The 16,679-nt window shown below is 39.7% G+C and overlaps 1 protein-coding gene across 1 annotated transcript; it reads right to left on the minus strand.

The window, feature by feature from the left end:
• Positions 1 to 14,744: 14,744 nt before the first annotated feature.
• LOC118839233 (olfactory receptor 51I2-like) lies at positions 14,745 to 15,677 on the minus strand. The gene has a single exon (XM_036746691.1). It carries the CDS (start codon positions 15,675 to 15,677, stop codon positions 14,745 to 14,747), a length of 933 nt encoding a protein of 310 aa, XP_036602586.1.
• Positions 15,678 to 16,679: the final 1,002 nt, after the last annotated feature.

The following is a 16,679-nucleotide window of genomic DNA, read 5'->3' on the forward strand; positions in this document are numbered from 1 at the left end:
TACTGGGGCTGATCAGATGAACATGAGCTCAGAATGCTCTACCACAGGTTGGGCACAGATTGTCCATGTGAACGTTTAGGATGGATATTCTAAATTTGCACATCCTGTATTTCCTTTGAGCTGTTTCAATTCCACTTTGCTCATAGAGCACAGCAGTTTCTCTGATGTGGGAACTCCTTGCTGAGCAGTCCTGTGCCAATGTCTACCATGTTACACAATCAATTGCAAAGTTCTTGAGAGAGACCTTGAGAGTGTCCTTATATTGCTTCTTCTGACCACCATGTGAATGCTTGCCCTGTGTGAGTTTTACATAAGATAGATTTTTTTTTGGCAAGTATACATTTCGCATTCGAACAACATGGCCAGCCCATCGGAGTTGCCCTCTCTTAAGCAGAGTTTGAATGCCTGGCAGTTCAGTTCAAGAAAGGACCTCTGTGCCTTGTACCTTATCCTGCCAGGCAATCTTCAGGATCTTCCTAAAACAATTCAAATGGAAGTGATTCAGTTTCCTGGCATGACACTGGTAGACTGTCCAGGTTTCACAGGCATGCAACAATGAGGTCAGCACAACAGCTCTGCAGACCTTCAATTTTGTAATCGGTCTAATACCTCTTCTCTCCCATACTTTCCTTCGGAGCCTCCCAGGCACTGGCCTAGCTCTGGCAATGCATGCGTCAACCTTATTATCAATGTGCACATCCCTGGAAAGTACACTACCAAGGTAAGTGAACTTATCAACAGCATTCAAACTTCTCCATTTGCTGTAACTGATGGTTCCATATATGGATGGTGTGGTGGTGGCTGATGGAGCACCCGTGTTTTCTTGGCGTTAATTGTTAGGCCAAAATTCGCACAAGCAGAAAAGAAGGGATCCATCCTTGGTTGCATCTCAGCTTCAGAGGCTGCATGGAATGCACAATCATCCACAAACAGAAAATCATGTACATCGTGGCAACTGAGTTTACTCACAGAATCCACCACATGTTCATGTAGAGATAGCTTTTTGCCTTGAGAAGCAACTTGCTATAGTGAAGAGAGGGCTAGCATTTGAGTTAGAAATACCTGGCTTCAAGTTCTGCCATTGACCCATATAAGCAATATCATGGGTAAGTCATTTAACCTCTAAGTGCCTCCAGAATTTCTCTAGATGATGTTTTAAAGTAATTATTAATCTGGAGAGGATTCTGGGATGATGGTGGAGTAGGTCAAAAAATTCTAAGCTCTCAAGATTTTCCCACAACAGAGTTAAAATAGCAAGCACCTTAGGGTGAACAAAGTGTGGTTGGAAACAAAGAAGAATAGGGATACAACCAGGATCTTCCTGGGAGAGTTTGAGAAGATCTGAAGAAGAATCCCAGGACCAGGTTTGGTCCCTTGGAGGAGTAAACACCTGTAGGCTAGGTTCTGTTTTAACAACAAGCAGCAAGGCCCTTAAACAACTAGCAGCAAGCCCTGGGGTTAGTTGGTTTGAGAGGCTGCCTTAGCCACAGACACGAGAACGTTTTACTCTGGGATAGTGAGGGGAGTTGTGTATTTGAGCCCAGGAGGATTGATGGAACCTCTGCTGATGATGAACGCCAGACCCAGCTGTGCTGTGAAGAGCCGTGGGAGTGAGAAGGAACCAGCACAAGCCCAGTGAGTACAGAAGCAGTAGGGCAGAAAGCCCCTGGCTCTGGGCACTTACAGGAGGTTGGAGGTTTGGCTTTGGTTCCAGTTTAGAGGGGAGAACTGAAGATCTGAGGCAAGAGCCACCATTTCCCATACCTAAGGGATAGAGGTGATTACAAAAATTAAGTTATTACCACGAAAAATGCACAGACAAAGGAGAAAGAATCCAATCATAGAAACCTATTATGGGAATAGAGATGACTGGGGTTCATCTTCAGAGGATGATATTGAAGTAAAGAAACCTGCAAAGAGCAATGTCGAATGATCACTTGCCCAAAAAAGAATTTATAGAAGATTTTAAAAAAAACTTTAAAAATCAAATGATGGAGATGGAAGAAAAACTAAAAAATAAAAATAATCCAAGAAAAATAAGAAGATTATGAAAGGAAAGTCAACCAATTAGAAAAGGAGATCCAGAATCTGAAAGAGGAAATGACACCTTGAAAATTAAAATTGAGCGAAGTGAAGCCAGTGAAATTATAAGAGATCAAGAAATAATTAAACAAAATGAATAATGAAAAAATAGAAGAGAAAGTGAAACATCTTGTAAGAAAAAGAAACAGATTTGGAGAATAGATCAAGAAGAGAAAATATTAAAATAATTGGACTAACTGAAAGTTATGATAAAAAAAAGAATCTTCATACAACAATACAAGAAATAATTAAAGAAAATTGTCCTGAAGCATTAGAACAAGGCAGGGAAGTAGAAATAGAAAAAAAATCCATCAAACTCCACTTAAAAGAGATCCTATGAAAAAAAACTCATAGGAATATCATAGTTAAATTCTGAAACCCCCAGCTCAAGGATAAAATATTAAAAGCACCAAGATTAAAACAATTTAAATATTATGGTGCCACAATTAGAATTACACAAGACCTAGCAGCACAATTAGAATTGCACAAGGCCTAGCATTAAAGGACCTCAGGTCTTGGGACACAATATATGGAAGAGCAAAAGACTTGGGGCTCCAGCCAAAAATATCATACCCTTGAAACTTAAGTATTATCTTTAATGAAAAAAATGGACATTTGACAAACTCTCAGATTTTCAAGACTTTGTTAAAAAAATCCTCAACTTAATAGAAGATGCAACATATAAGAACCAAAAGAAACATAAGTTACATACCAAAGACTGACTATAAGGGATCCGTAAGGACAGACTGTTTACCTTTTATATAACATAAGATGTAAAATGTATGTCTATGATTCTTATTAATAATTGTTGAGTTTGTAAGAAAGAGGGGGGTAAACCTGAATGTGATATGAATTTAAAAAGTAATACTGGGGCAGCTAGGTCACGCAGTTAGTAGAGCACCGGACCTGGAGTCAGAAGGACCTGAGTTCAAATTTGACTTCAGACACTTGACACACTTACCAGCTGTGTGACCTTGGGCAGGTCACTTAACCCCAATTGCCCTGCCTTCCCCCTTCAATAAAAAAAGGAAAACCATTTAGAAACAGCTAAAAAGAGTAACTATTTCACACAAAAGGAAGAAAGAATACAGAGGATTTAGATGGGAGAGGAGGGCTGATAGTTCTGATAACCTACTTTCATCGGGAATGGGTTTAAAAGAGAACAATACATATATATTTAAAAGAGTATAAAAGTCTTCTAAATTTAGAAGAAATAAAATGGTAGGGGTATAGTGAGGGGGGAGAGGACAAGGGAGAGATTTTTAGAGGCGAGAATTAGGGAATAGGTACAAGAGGGGTATAGAAGGGTGTTTAGATTTATGGGAATAGGAAGATAGGGGAGAGATCCTTGGAGGGGGGTAGGCAAGTAATAGGAGGGCAAAGTAGCCAGTCAAGTAAAATAGAGGAATCAGGAGGATAGCAAACAAGAGATATGAAAACAAAGATTAGGAGTAGAGTATGTTTGGCAAAGTATATATCTATATATCTATATCTATATCTATATCTATATCTATATCCATATGTATATCTATATATGTATATGTGTATGTATATATCTGTAGCTATAGAGAAACATATCTAAAGTTTATTGTAGACTTTAAGGGTGGGGTGGGAGAGAGGGGGAAAAAGAACAAAGTAAAAAGTGCACAGCAGAGAACAAAGGAAAACTCATGAGGAAGCAAAGATGGACAATTCTCAAAACAACATGTATTATTTATTACATATAGGCTTTCTTGAAATGAGAATCTATTATTATATATTTTGAACCCTCTCTTATGTTCTCCTATGCACATGACATGCTTTTTTTTCTTTCTCTGTATTTAAGTTTCAATATTTAAGATTATGATAAGTTTTGTTTCTTTTCTCTATTCTGTATTTGCATTCTGGCCCTTGAGTCTAAAACAAAATTAAATTTAAAAAATATTTATTAATCTGCAAAGGGAATTTCCACTCTGGGAAATCCCAACACTAATGAAATCACCTGTCCAGATAGGCAAATAAACACACCTAAAGTTGTTTCTTACAACTTGTTCTGCTTTCAGCTTGATTTTCTTATTTGAGGTCTAAGAATATTTGAGGATCCAAAATGTGACAGTTTTAAGAGAAGTTCCTGATGTATGGGACAGATCTATGACCTTTGAGGATGATGTCAACACAGTCAGGTTTCCCATGAATCATTCCAGAGATCCACTGTGGGAGACAGAATCTAAGACTGAATAGATTCTATAATAGATTCAGGAAGTGTCTCAAGAAATATTTCTTATGATCTCAGATGTCTGCTCTTTTCTCCTTCAATGGATGGGAATCTGTCTTAGGTAAAAGAAGTCCCCTATACTTTTGTCCTGCTTTCTTCTTCTGGTGGTCCCCAGATGAGTCCTTAAGGTCCTAGAGAGATTTAGTGTAGAGATGATAGATTAGAGGTACAAAATTACACATATTTATAGATATAACCACTGTTACCATTTTTTTACTTGACTATCCATATTTGTTACAAAGAAGAGTTTCTGTTTTGGCAGAGGTTGGTGAGTCATAACATCAAAGAAAAAAAAAGAAAAAAAATTCAAAGAAACATTTTAAAAATACACAGAAAAAAGCAGAAGGGAGTTTGTAGAGAAACAAAAATGAACAGGACAGTATTATTATTCCCATGGTCAATTTAATGTGTATTTAAAAAGAAAAAGTAGTAAATCGCTCAGGCAGCTGGGTGGTACAGTGAACAGAGTTCTGGGGCTGGAATCAGGAAGATTCATCTTTTTTAATGTCTGATGATATTTTATTTTTTTGTTTAATATTTCACAATTGCATTTAAACCTGGTTTGGGTTTCACTGATGTCTCTGGTGTACATATTTTTTGCTAAGATTTTGTTTTGCTTTAAATAGTATTTTATTTTTCTCCCAATTACATATCAAGAAAATTTTTTAGTTTTCACTTTTAGAAGATTTTGAGTTTAAAATTTTTCTTCCTTCCTCCTTCCCCTCTACTTTTCTAAAAATGGTAGGCAGTTTGACATGGTTTATACCTGTGCTATCATGTAAAACGTTCCCCTATTCATCACAGTTGTGGAAGAAGAAACAGATCAAAAGAAAAAAAAACATGAGAAAGAATAAAACAAGTGAAAAATATGCTTTGATCATCAGTTCTTTATCTGGATATGGATAGCATTTTCTTTCCTGTGTCCTTTACACTTGTCTTAGATCATTGAGTTGCTGAGAAGCACTGAGTCATTTCAGTTGATCATCACACAATGTCGCTGATGCTATGAACATTTCACTGCTCATTTCACTTTGCATCAGTTTGTATAAGTATATTCAGGTTTTTCTGAAATCTGTCTGTTCGTCTTTTCTTATTGCATTGTATCCCACTACATCCATATACCAGAGCTTGTTCAGCTCTTCCCCAATTGATGGGCATCCCCTCAATTTCCAATATTTTGCCACCAAGTGTTGGGAGTTGGTGCCAACACCAGGGATGCTCAGACCCTAGCGCTTGGCCTGTTTCCTGGGTAAAACCAGACAGGCTTAGTAGGAGTTGGAATGGTAGGTGCCTGGAGGAAGGACTTTCATCCCTAACAGCCCCCTTCCCACTCTGGTAGCCATCCTTTCTCATGCAGGCAGAGTCCATTCACCAGGGACTCACAAGCCCAGAAGGAGGAACCCAGCTGGCCACTACCTAATGCTCTTGAACCAGTGCCTAACACAACAATGCTTTGATACTTTACTTACTGGAACATCTTTGATACTTTACAAGGGCATCCTGCCCCATGCCTCACATAGCTCATACAGCTCTGATATCAGCTGGCTACATGCCTGAGCCTTCCCATGCCTCCATAGATACTGTAGGACAGCACCCCACTTTGTTCCCATACTCTCATGGAAACTACCTTACTACAGCCCTAGTTTTTCCCATATGCTTGTAGGAAACATAGTTTACAACAACCCAGATTCTTCCCACCAGATATCGATCTTCCCATGCTCTCATCCCCTTGCCCCTTGAACACCAGCTTCTGCTTATGTAGTGCAAAATCCTATAAAACTGGATACCATCTGCCAATAAATCGGAGTTGCATCTTACCTGACTCCTGCCTCATCATTGCGTACTGAGATAGGGATCCTTGCTGGTCAAGGACCTCTAACAACCAAGAATAGGACTGCTATAACTATTTTCCCACATGTAAGTCCTTTTCCCTTTTATATGATCTCTTTGGGATACAGGCCTAGTGATGGTATTGCTGGATGAAAGGGTATGCTGTTTTATAGCCCTTATAGTTCCAAATAGCTTTCTAGAAGGATTGGGTCAGTTCACAACTCCACCAACTGTGCATTAGTGTCCCAGTTTTCCCACATCGTCTCCAAAATTTATTGTTTTCCTTTTTGTCATATTAGCCAATCTGATTGGTGTGTGGTCATATTTCAGAGTGGTTTTAATTTGCATTTCTCTAATCAAAAGTGATATAGAGTACTTATTTATATGCTTATAGATGTCTGAAAACTGCCTATACATGTCCTTTGACCATTTATTAATTGGGGAATGGCTTATATTCTCATAAATTTGACTCAGTACTGTATATATTTAAGAAATAAGGCATTTATTGGAGACATTTGCTGTAAAGATTGTTTCCCAGCTTTCTGCTTTCCTTCTACTCTTGATTGCATTGGTGTAATTTGTACAAAAGCTTTGCAATTTAATACGAACAAAATTATATATCTATATTTCAAAATATTCTCTATCTCTTCTTTGGTTATGAATTCTTCCCTTCCCCATTGATCTGATAAGTAGATTGTTCCTTGCTCATCTAATTTGATTACTTCATTATCTATGGTACCTTTTAAAGATGTAGTTTCCTTCTTTATTTTTTTTTTTAAATGCAATTTATTTCTTTAACATATTTGGTTTTCAGCATTGATTTTCACAACAGTTTGAATTACAATTTTTCTCCCCATTTCTGCCCTCCCCCCCCACTCCAAGATGGCGTATATTCTGGTTGCCCTGTTCCCCAGTCAGCCCTCCCCTCTATCACCCCCCTCCCCTCTCATCCCCTTTTCCCTTCCTTTCTTGTAGGGCAAGATAAATTTCTACGCCCCATTGCCTGTGTATCTTATTTTTTAGTTGCATACAAAAAGTTTTTTTGTTTTTGAACATCTGATTTTAAAACTTTGAGTTCCAAATTCCCTTCCCTCTTCCCTTCCCACCCACCCTCCCTAAGAAGTTGAGCAATTCAACCTAGGCCACACATGTATTATTATGTATAACCCTTCCACAATACTCATGTTGTGAAAGGCTAACTACATTTTGCTCCTTCCCAACCCATCCCGCTTTATTGAATTTTCTCCCTTGACCCTGTCCCCTTTCCAAAGTGTTTGTTTTGATTACCTCCACCCCCATCTGTCCTCCACTCCATCATCCCCCCACCTTTTATTTTTTTTTTTATCTTCCTCCCTCTTCTTTCCTGTGGGTAAGATACCCAACTGAGTATGTATGGTATTCCCCCTCAGGCCAAATCTGATGAGAGCAAGCTTCACTCATTCCCCCCTCACCTGCCCTCTCCCCTCCTCCCACAGAACTGCTTCCTCTTGCCACCTTTATGTGAGATAATCCACCCCATTCTATCTCTCCCTATCTCCCTCTCTCAGTATGTTACTCTCTCATCCCTTAATTTCATTTTATTTCTTTTAGATATCTTCCCTTCATCCTCAACTCACCCTGTGTCTGCTCTCTCTCTTTTACATATCTATATATACACATACATACACATACATACATATACACATAGATACATACATACATACACATTCACTTATATATATACTTAAACATATATATATATGCATATATATATATGCATATTCCCTTCAACTACCCTAATACTGAGGTCTCATGAATCATACTCATCATCTTTCCATGTAGGAATGTAAACAAAACAGTTCAACTTTAGTAAGTCCCTTACGGTTTTTCTTTCTTGTTTACCTTTTCATGCTTCTCTTGATTCTTGTGTTTGAAAGTCAAATTTTCTATTCAGTTCTGGTCTTTTCACTGAGAAAGCTTGAAAGTCCTCTATTTTATTGAAAATCCATATTTTGCCTTGGAACATGATACTCAGTTTTGCTGGGTAGGTGATTCTAGGTTTTAATCCTAGCTCCATTGACCTCCGGAATATCGCATTCCAAGCCCTTCAATCTCTTAATGTAGAAGCTGCCAGATCTTGGATTATTCTGATTGGGTTTCCACAATACTCAAATTGTTTCTTTCTGGCTGCTTGCAGTATTTTCTCCTTGATCTGGGAGCTCTGGAATTTGGCAACAATATTCCTAGGAGATTTCTTTTTGGGATCTATTTGCAGAGGCGATCGATGGATTCTTTCAATTTCTATTTTGCCCTGTGGCTCTAGAATATCAGGGCAGTTCTCCTTGATAATTTCCTGTAAGATGGTATCTAGGCTCTTTTTTTGATCATGGCTTTCAGGTAGTCCAATAATTTTTAAATTATCTCTCCTGGATCTATTTTCCAGGTCAGTGGTTTTTCCAAGGAGATATTTCACATTGTCTTCCATTTTTTCATTCCTCTGGTTCTGTTTTATAATATCCTGATTTCTCATAAAGTCACTAGCTTCCACTTGCTCCAATCTAATTTTTAAAGTAGTATTTTCTTCAGTGGTCTTTTGGACCTCCTTTTCCATTTGGCTAATTCTGCCTTTCAAGGAATTCTTCTCCTCATTGGCTTTTTGGAGCTCTTTTGCCATTTGAGTTAGTCTATTTTGTAAGGTGTTGTTTTCTTCAGTGTATTTTTCAGTATTTTTTTGGGTCTCCTTTAGCAAGTCATTGACTTGTTTTTCATGGTTTTCTCACATCCTTCTTATTTCTCTTCCCAATTTTTCCTCTACTTCTCTAACTTGCTTTTCCAAATCCTTTTTGAGTTCTTCTATGGTCTGGGGCCAGTTCATGTTTTTCTTGGAGGCTTTGGTTGTAGGCTCTATGACTTTGTTGTCTTCTTTAGGCTGTATGTTTTGGTCTTCTTTGTCACCAAAGAAAGAATCCAAAGTCTGAGACTGAATCTGGGTGCGTTTTCGCGTCCTGGCCATATTCCCAACTAACTAACTTGACCCTTGAGTTTTTCAGTGGGGTATGACTGCTTGTAGATTACAGAGTTCTATGTTCTACGTTTGGGGGGGAGGTGCCAGCTCTGTCAGAGCCGCACTCCTCCTTCCCCAAGGACCCCCAGTCCAGACTGGGCTCAGATCTTCGGCAGGCTGTGCACCCCTGCTGCGATCCGCCACTTAATTCCTCCCACCAGGTGGGCCTGGAGCCGGAAGTAACAACAGCTGTAGCTGCCCCACCTCCGCTGCCCCGGGGGCTGGAAGCCGAACCGCGAACTCCTTCCACTCCCGCAGCTTTTCCCACTAACCTTCTCCGCAGTCTTTGGTGTTTGTGGGTCGAGGGGTCTGGTAACTGCCGCAGCTCACATATTCAGGGCGCTAGGGCCCCCTCCGCCCGGCTTCCGGTCTGGATCGTCCACGCTGCTCAGGCTGGGCTCTGCTCCACTCCGTTCCCAGCTCCCAGCTCCCAGCTCCCAGCTCCGTGTGGAATAGAGCTCACCCAGAGACCATCCGGGCTGTCCTGGGCTGGAGCCCTGCTTCCCTCTGCTGTTCTGTGGGTTCTGCCGTTCTAGAATTGGTTCAGAGCCATTTTTATAGGTTTTTGGAGGGACTTGGGTACGGAGCTCACTCTAGTCCGTGCTTACCAGCCGCCATCTTGGCTCCGCCCCCCCTTCTTTATTTTTTTAATTAGCTATTTTTGCTTTTATTTTGTCTAAGATCATGATTGCTGCCCCTGATTTTTTTCCTTCTATTTTTTACTTCAGTTGAAGCGTAATAGATTCTTTTCTAGCCCCTTACCTTTACTCTGTGTGTATCTCTCTGCTTTAAGTGTGTTTATTGTAAGCAACATATTATAGGATTCTGTTTTTTGATCCACTCTGCTATCTGCTTCCACTTTATGGGAGAATTCATCCCATTCTTCAGTTATGATTACTACCTGTGTATTTCCCTCCAACCTATTCTTTCTCTTGTTTGTCCTCTCTCTCCTTTCATCCTTTCCCACCTCACCTGTGTTTTGCTTCTGTCTACTGCCTTCTCTGTTGTGCCCTCCCTTCTGTTAGTCCCCACCCCACCCTTTATTTAATCTCCTCCCCTCCTATTTCCCTGTTAGGTAAAATAGATTCTTATATTCAACCGACAGCGTATATTATTCCCTCTTTGAGCCAATACTGATGTAAGTAACATTCAAGCCATGGTCATCACCCACCTTCCCATGTTCCCCCTCCATTGTAATAGGTCCTTCTCACCTCTTTATGTGAGATAATTTACCCCATTCCACCTCTCCTTTCCTTTTGCACCCATTGTACTCCTCTTTCTCATCCTTTGATATTTTTGTGTCATTCCCTCCAATTCACCTTATACCCATACCCTCTATATTCCTCCTATCTATAGTTAGTGATACAATTTTTAAGCATCACAAGTATTATCTTCCTGTGTAGGAATGCAAATAGTTTAATGAATCCTTTATATTTCCTTTTCTCTTTTTACCTGTTTTTGCTTCTCTTGGGTCTTTATATTGGAAGTCAAATTTTTGGTTTAGTTCTCATCTTCTTATGAAAGTGTGTCCAGGACCTCTTTTTGATTATGGCTTTCAGGTAGTCCAGTGATTCTGATATTGTCTTTCCTGGATCTATTTTCTAGGTCACTTGTTTTTTCCTATGAGGTATTTTACACTTTCTTCCATTTTCTCATTCTTTTGAATTTGTTTGATTCAATATGTCTCACAGAGTCATTAGCTTCTAGTTGCCCAATTCTAACATTTATGTTATTTTCTTCATTTAGCTTTTATACTTTCTTTTCTGTTTGACCAATTGTACTCTTTAAGGAGTAGTTTTCTTCAGTGGATTTTTGTATTTCTTTTCTATTTGGCCAATTCTACTTTTTAAGCAATTTTCCAAACTGTTGAGTCTTTTTTCTTTTCATAACTCTCTTATATCACTCTCATTTCTTTTCCCAACTTTTCTTCTACCTCTCTCATATGATTTTTAAGCTCCTTTTTGAGCTCTTCCATGAGTTCTTTCTGGACTTGGTACCACTTCCCATTTTTCTTTGGGGTTTTGCCCATAGGTGTTTTAACGTTGTTGTCTTCTGAGTTTGTGTCTTGGTCTTCCCTGTCCCCATAATAACTTTCTATATCAGATTCTTTTGTTCTTATTGTTGTTGTTTGTTCATCTTTTAGTGGGTGGGGGGGAGCTTTTTCCATTCTTTTAAATTTAAGCTCTGCTCCCAGGGTGGAAGGGGCACTGTCTCAGGCTTCTTGTGCTGGTGGCTGCAGTCCCTGGCTGTTTATCTGGTATTTCACTGATGTTGCCCTAAGGTCTGGTGCTGTGCTGAGGGGGTGGGTGGGGGTGGCTGTTATCACTTTAAGCTGTAGGGGTCTGACAGCTGCTATCTGGTGCCCAGCAGGGGTCCTAGTAGTGATGTTTGCTGTGTGCTGAGGCCCGATGATGTGTTTCTGTGTTTCCCTGTAGCTAAACTAAAGATAAACTAAACTGAAGTGGTGGTCTGACCTCTTGAGACTGCCTATTTGCCTAGGGCTACACTGAATCATGCGGTGGTTCTTGGAGATGAAGTCTGCCACTTCCTGTGGGTATGCTAAGGCATGTGCGGGGTCCTGGTATTGGCATTCACATGCTCCGTCCCACTGGAGCTGAGGATGTCACCCGGTCTGCTGAGGTGGGGCTTGTTGCTGGCTTGTTGGGACTCTTCCCATCCTAGACTAATCTCCCCTTTCACCCAAGTGAGATGGACCTTTCTTTCTTATCCTCCAAGTTTCTTAGGCTAAAAGATTGTTTCACCACATATTTTTGATGGTTCTGCTGTTCCAAGATTTCTTCGTTGACTCTATTTTATGGTTGTTTGGGGTTGAGTATGGGAGAGCTACAGTGATTTACTGCTTACTCTGCAATCTTGGCTCCTAGAAGTCTTCTGGATTCATCTTTTGGAGTTCAAATCTGGCCTCAGACAGTTACTAGCTGTATGGCCCTGGGCAAATCATTTAACCCTATTTGCCTCATATTCTTCATCTATCTATCTATCTATCTATCTATCTATCTATCTATCTGTCTACATCTATATATCTGTATTTATCTATCTATCTATCTATCTATCTATGTGTATATATATATATATATATATATATATATATATAAGCTAAAGAAGGCAACAGCAAACCACTCCACTTTATTTGCCAAGAAAACCCTATTTATTATCACAAAGAGTTGAACACAACTGAACAACAATGATAAATTACTCAGTTTCATATACTATATCCTTTACTTTTTTATCTTTCTATACTGGAACACTTATGTTTCCTGGTATTTGTTCAGTTCATAATAAAAAAAAATTAAATTAGTAATTTAAGGCAAAGATCCAGATAGACGTAACCTGACCCTGAAGTCTGTGGCCCATTCCTTCAGACTTTTGCTATGCCCATTACTGATTTCACAGGGCAGCATTTGTTGATGAATATACAGTAGATGGCTTGGCTCCAGGACAGTATTCAGTCCAGTAAAGGGTTTCAGTATCTACAAATAAGAAGGACTCAGGACATTTGCAAAACTGTATTTTACTAAAACATGAATGGGGAGTGTTGAAGTCATGGTGATAGATGGTCCAAAAGAGACATAAGAGCAGGACAGATTAATAGGGGATGTCTTCCTAGAAGAGGGGAGTTTTGACCCAGAAGGAGTCCACTTTGGTCTGCCAGTTCACCAACAACATCTATTATAGTCATCTAGGCATGAAAGCAGCTGCAGGTGCTTCACATATCCTAACATAAGTCTTCTGCGCAAGACTGAATTAGGTAAACTGGGAAAAGCAAAATGTGTTTTATAATTGTAAGCTTTGGGTGTGGATCGGTGGAATAGGATAGGTACACAAGTAGGTGAAATCAACAAGTTTAGTAATCTACACTTTGATAAACCCAAAGAGGCCAGTTTCTGGGCTAATAATTCACTATTTCACAAAAACTGTTGGGAAAATTGGAAAATGGTAGGGCAAAAACTGGGCATAGACCAATATCTTACACCATATACCAAAATAAAGTCAAAATGGGTTCATGATTTAGGAGTAAAGGCTGATACTCTAAGTAATTTGGGAAAGCAAGGAATAGTTTACTTATCAGATTTGTGGAAAAGTAAAGAATTCATGACCCAACAAGAGATAGAGAGCATTACAAAATGCAAAATGGATAATTTTGATTATGTCAAATTGAAATGTTTTTGGACAAAAAAAGCCAATGCAACAAGAATTAGGAGGGAAGCAGAAAATTGGGAGAAAATCTTTGCAACTAGTATCTCTGATAAAGGCCTCATCTCTAAAATATACAGGGAGCTGAGCCAAATATATAGGAATACAAGCCATTCCCCAATTGAGAAATGGTCAAAGGATATGAACAGGCAGTTTTCAGAGGAAGAAATTAAAGCTATCTACAGGCATATGGAAAAATGCTCTGGATCGCTGCTGATTAGAGAAATGCAAATGAAAACAACTCTTAGATACCACATCTCTCCTGTCAGATTGGCTAAAATAACAAATCAGGAGAATGATAAATGCTGGAAAGGATGTGGGGACATTGGAACATTGTTGCATTGCTGGTGGAGTTGTGAGCTGATCCAGCCATTTTGGAGGGCCGTTTGGAACTATGCCCAAAGGGCTATAGGTATCTTCATACCCTTTGACCCTGCAATACCACTTCTAGGGTTGTATCCCAAAGAAATCACGCAAGCGGGAAAAGGACCCATATGTACAAGAATATTTATAGCAGCTCTCTTTGTGGTAGCCAAGAATTGGAAATCAAAGGGATGCCCATCAATTGGGGAATGGCTGAACAAGCTGTGGTATATGAAGGTGATGGAATACTATTGTGCCATAAGAAATGGGGATGATGCAGACTTCATAACAACCTGGAAAAACCTACACGACATAATGCTGAGTGAGCGGAGCAGAGCCAGGAGAACGTTGTGCACAGCCACAGATATATGGATTCCATGAGGACCAACCCTGACATACTGCGCTTTTCTCAGCAACCTAAGGGGCAAGGACAACTCCAGGGGACTCACGATGGAGAATGCTATCTTCATCGAGACAAAGAACTGCGAAGTTTGAATACAGACTGAGGCACACTACATGCTCGCCTTTTTTGCTTCTCTTTTGTTTCTGTTTTTGGGGTTTTTTTTTTTTTTGGTTCTGTTTCTTCTTTCTCATGATTCATTCCATTGGTCAAAATTCTTCTCCACGAGTTGACTAGTGCATAAATTAATTCAATGCGACGTTATACATGACAGTTATATGAGACTTCATGCCATCTTGGGGAGGGAGGGGAGAGGGAGGGGAGAAAAACTGGAACTCAAAACTGTGTAGAACCGTGTGTGGTAAACTAAAAATAAATAAAGAAATTTATAAAAAAATAATAATTGTAAGCTTTATCGTTATTTTCACTGTCATCACTATTCTCTGGATCTTACCTTAATTTCTACTGATTAATGACTTAATGACTCAGACGTATGTCATGCTATTGTGGACATTCCTTACTTTGCTTTGAGTAGGTATTCCCTTTCGTTCCTCTTTTTATTTTGTCCGACAGAACCTGAGGATTCGTGTGCGGATCTCACGAGTCTTGATGCAGTAAACAATGGGGTTGAGCACAGGGGGGACTAGCAGGTAAACATAACCCATGAGGATGTGAATAACAGGTGGGACATGCTTCCCAAAGCGGTGGATGATGGATACACCTAGCATGGGAATGTAGACCATCAAGACAGCACAGATGTGGGAGACACAGGTGTTGAAGGCCTTGAACTGCTCCTCATAGGAAGTAATGCCCAGCACTGTGATCAGGATTCTCAAGTAGGAGAGAAGAATGAGCACAGAGTCTAGACCAAAAGTAAGAAGGATGATGATGAGGCCATAGATGCTATTAATACGGTGGTCAGAGCAGGAGAGTTTGATAATATCTGGGTGAAGACAGTAAGAGTGGGAAAGGACATTGGACTTACAGAACTTTAGTCGCTTGATGAGAAACGGTCCTGGCAGGATGACTGCAGTTGCCCGAAGCAAGAGGCCAAAGCCAATCTTGACGATGGTAGCATTGGTCAAGATGGTTGTATAATGGAGTGGGTTGGTGATTGCTACATATCGATCAAAAGCCATGGTCAGCAGGATGCCTGACTCCATGAGGGAGAAGACATGAATGAAGAACATCTGAACCAGGCAGGAGTCAAAAGCAATCTGGCGGGCATTGAGACAGAAGAGCTTGAGCAGGGTGGGCAGGGTGGTGGCACAAAGGCCTAGATCACTGGCTGCTAACATGGAAAGGAAATAGTACATTGGCTCATGGAGTGACTGTTCTTGCCAGATCACCACCAGGATTAAACCATTACCTACAATGGCAATCAGGTAGAGAATACAGAAGAGGACAGAGATCTGTGGATGTGAAGCCTCTAGGCCTGGAAAGCCGGTCAGAAGCAAGGGTCTGAAGTCACTGTAGTTGAAAGAGTCCATTCTCAGAGAAGAGGATGTCCTGGGTCTCTACAGAGAAATTGTCCAGGTTACTTCATAATCATGACTTCCATCAATCTTTATCTGATTTTGTGGATCTTTGTGTATTATTAGTAGTCAATTCCTATGTTATACCCCACTCAGACACATTCTATACCCCTCTGTAATGCTTTCACCTCCAAATTATCAGAAACCTCAATTTTTTGGGAATCCTAGTATTATACCATCACTATGACAATATTGATGTTTAAAAGGTCCTAGTTAAAAACACCTTCTGTAAAAATTCTTTCTCATTGTCTTTTAATGCTAGTGTCTTCCCTCTGAGATTATCTCTGAGTTCTCCAGTATATAAGGCAGTTAGATGGCATAGTGGAAAGAGTGCTCTGCCTGAAGGCAGGAAAACTCATCTCCTTGAGTTCAAATCCAGACTCAGGGAAATACTAACTATATGATCCTGGGCAATTTATTTAACCTTGTTTGCCTTGGTTTCCACATCCGTAAAATGGTTTGGAGAAGGAAATAGCAAAGCACTCCAGTATTTTTGTCAAGAAAACCTCAAATGGGGTCACAAAGAATTGGACATGACTGAAATGACTGAATAACAACAACAAAATTATCATGTACACATCTTGTTTGCATATTGTTATTTGCATATTATCTCACCCATTAGATTAGGAGTTTCTGGAGGACAGAGACTGCTTTTATGTTTCTTTGTATTAACAGTACTTAGCACAGTATCTGGCACGTAGTGGCCATTTTATAAATGCTCATTGATTTCAGTTGTAAAAAGATGGGCTTTTAGTTCAGGAAGAAGTTTGGGGTCAATAAAAGTAATAAGCAAAGAAGGCAAAACATCACATTCTCCTCATACTCCATTCTAGAACAAGTTCAGCATCTGTCTGTACTGTCTGTATAAAGTGAAGATACCAGGGGACCAGATCTATGGGATTTCTATACAACTGTGTATCAAAGTTTGGGCAATAGGCATTCCTCAGTTGCTTCAAA

This window comes from Trichosurus vulpecula, chromosome 2, assembly GCF_011100635.1.
Source record: "Trichosurus vulpecula isolate mTriVul1 chromosome 2, mTriVul1.pri, whole genome shotgun sequence".
NCBI lineage: Eukaryota > Metazoa > Chordata > Mammalia > Diprotodontia > Phalangeridae > Trichosurus > Trichosurus vulpecula.

Bases quoted from the DNA above. Each gene is read 5' to 3' on its own strand.
- LOC118839233 (XM_036746691.1), bottom strand. From the start codon at position 15,677: ATGGACTCTTTCAACTACAGTGACTTCAGACCCTTGCTTCTGACCGGC.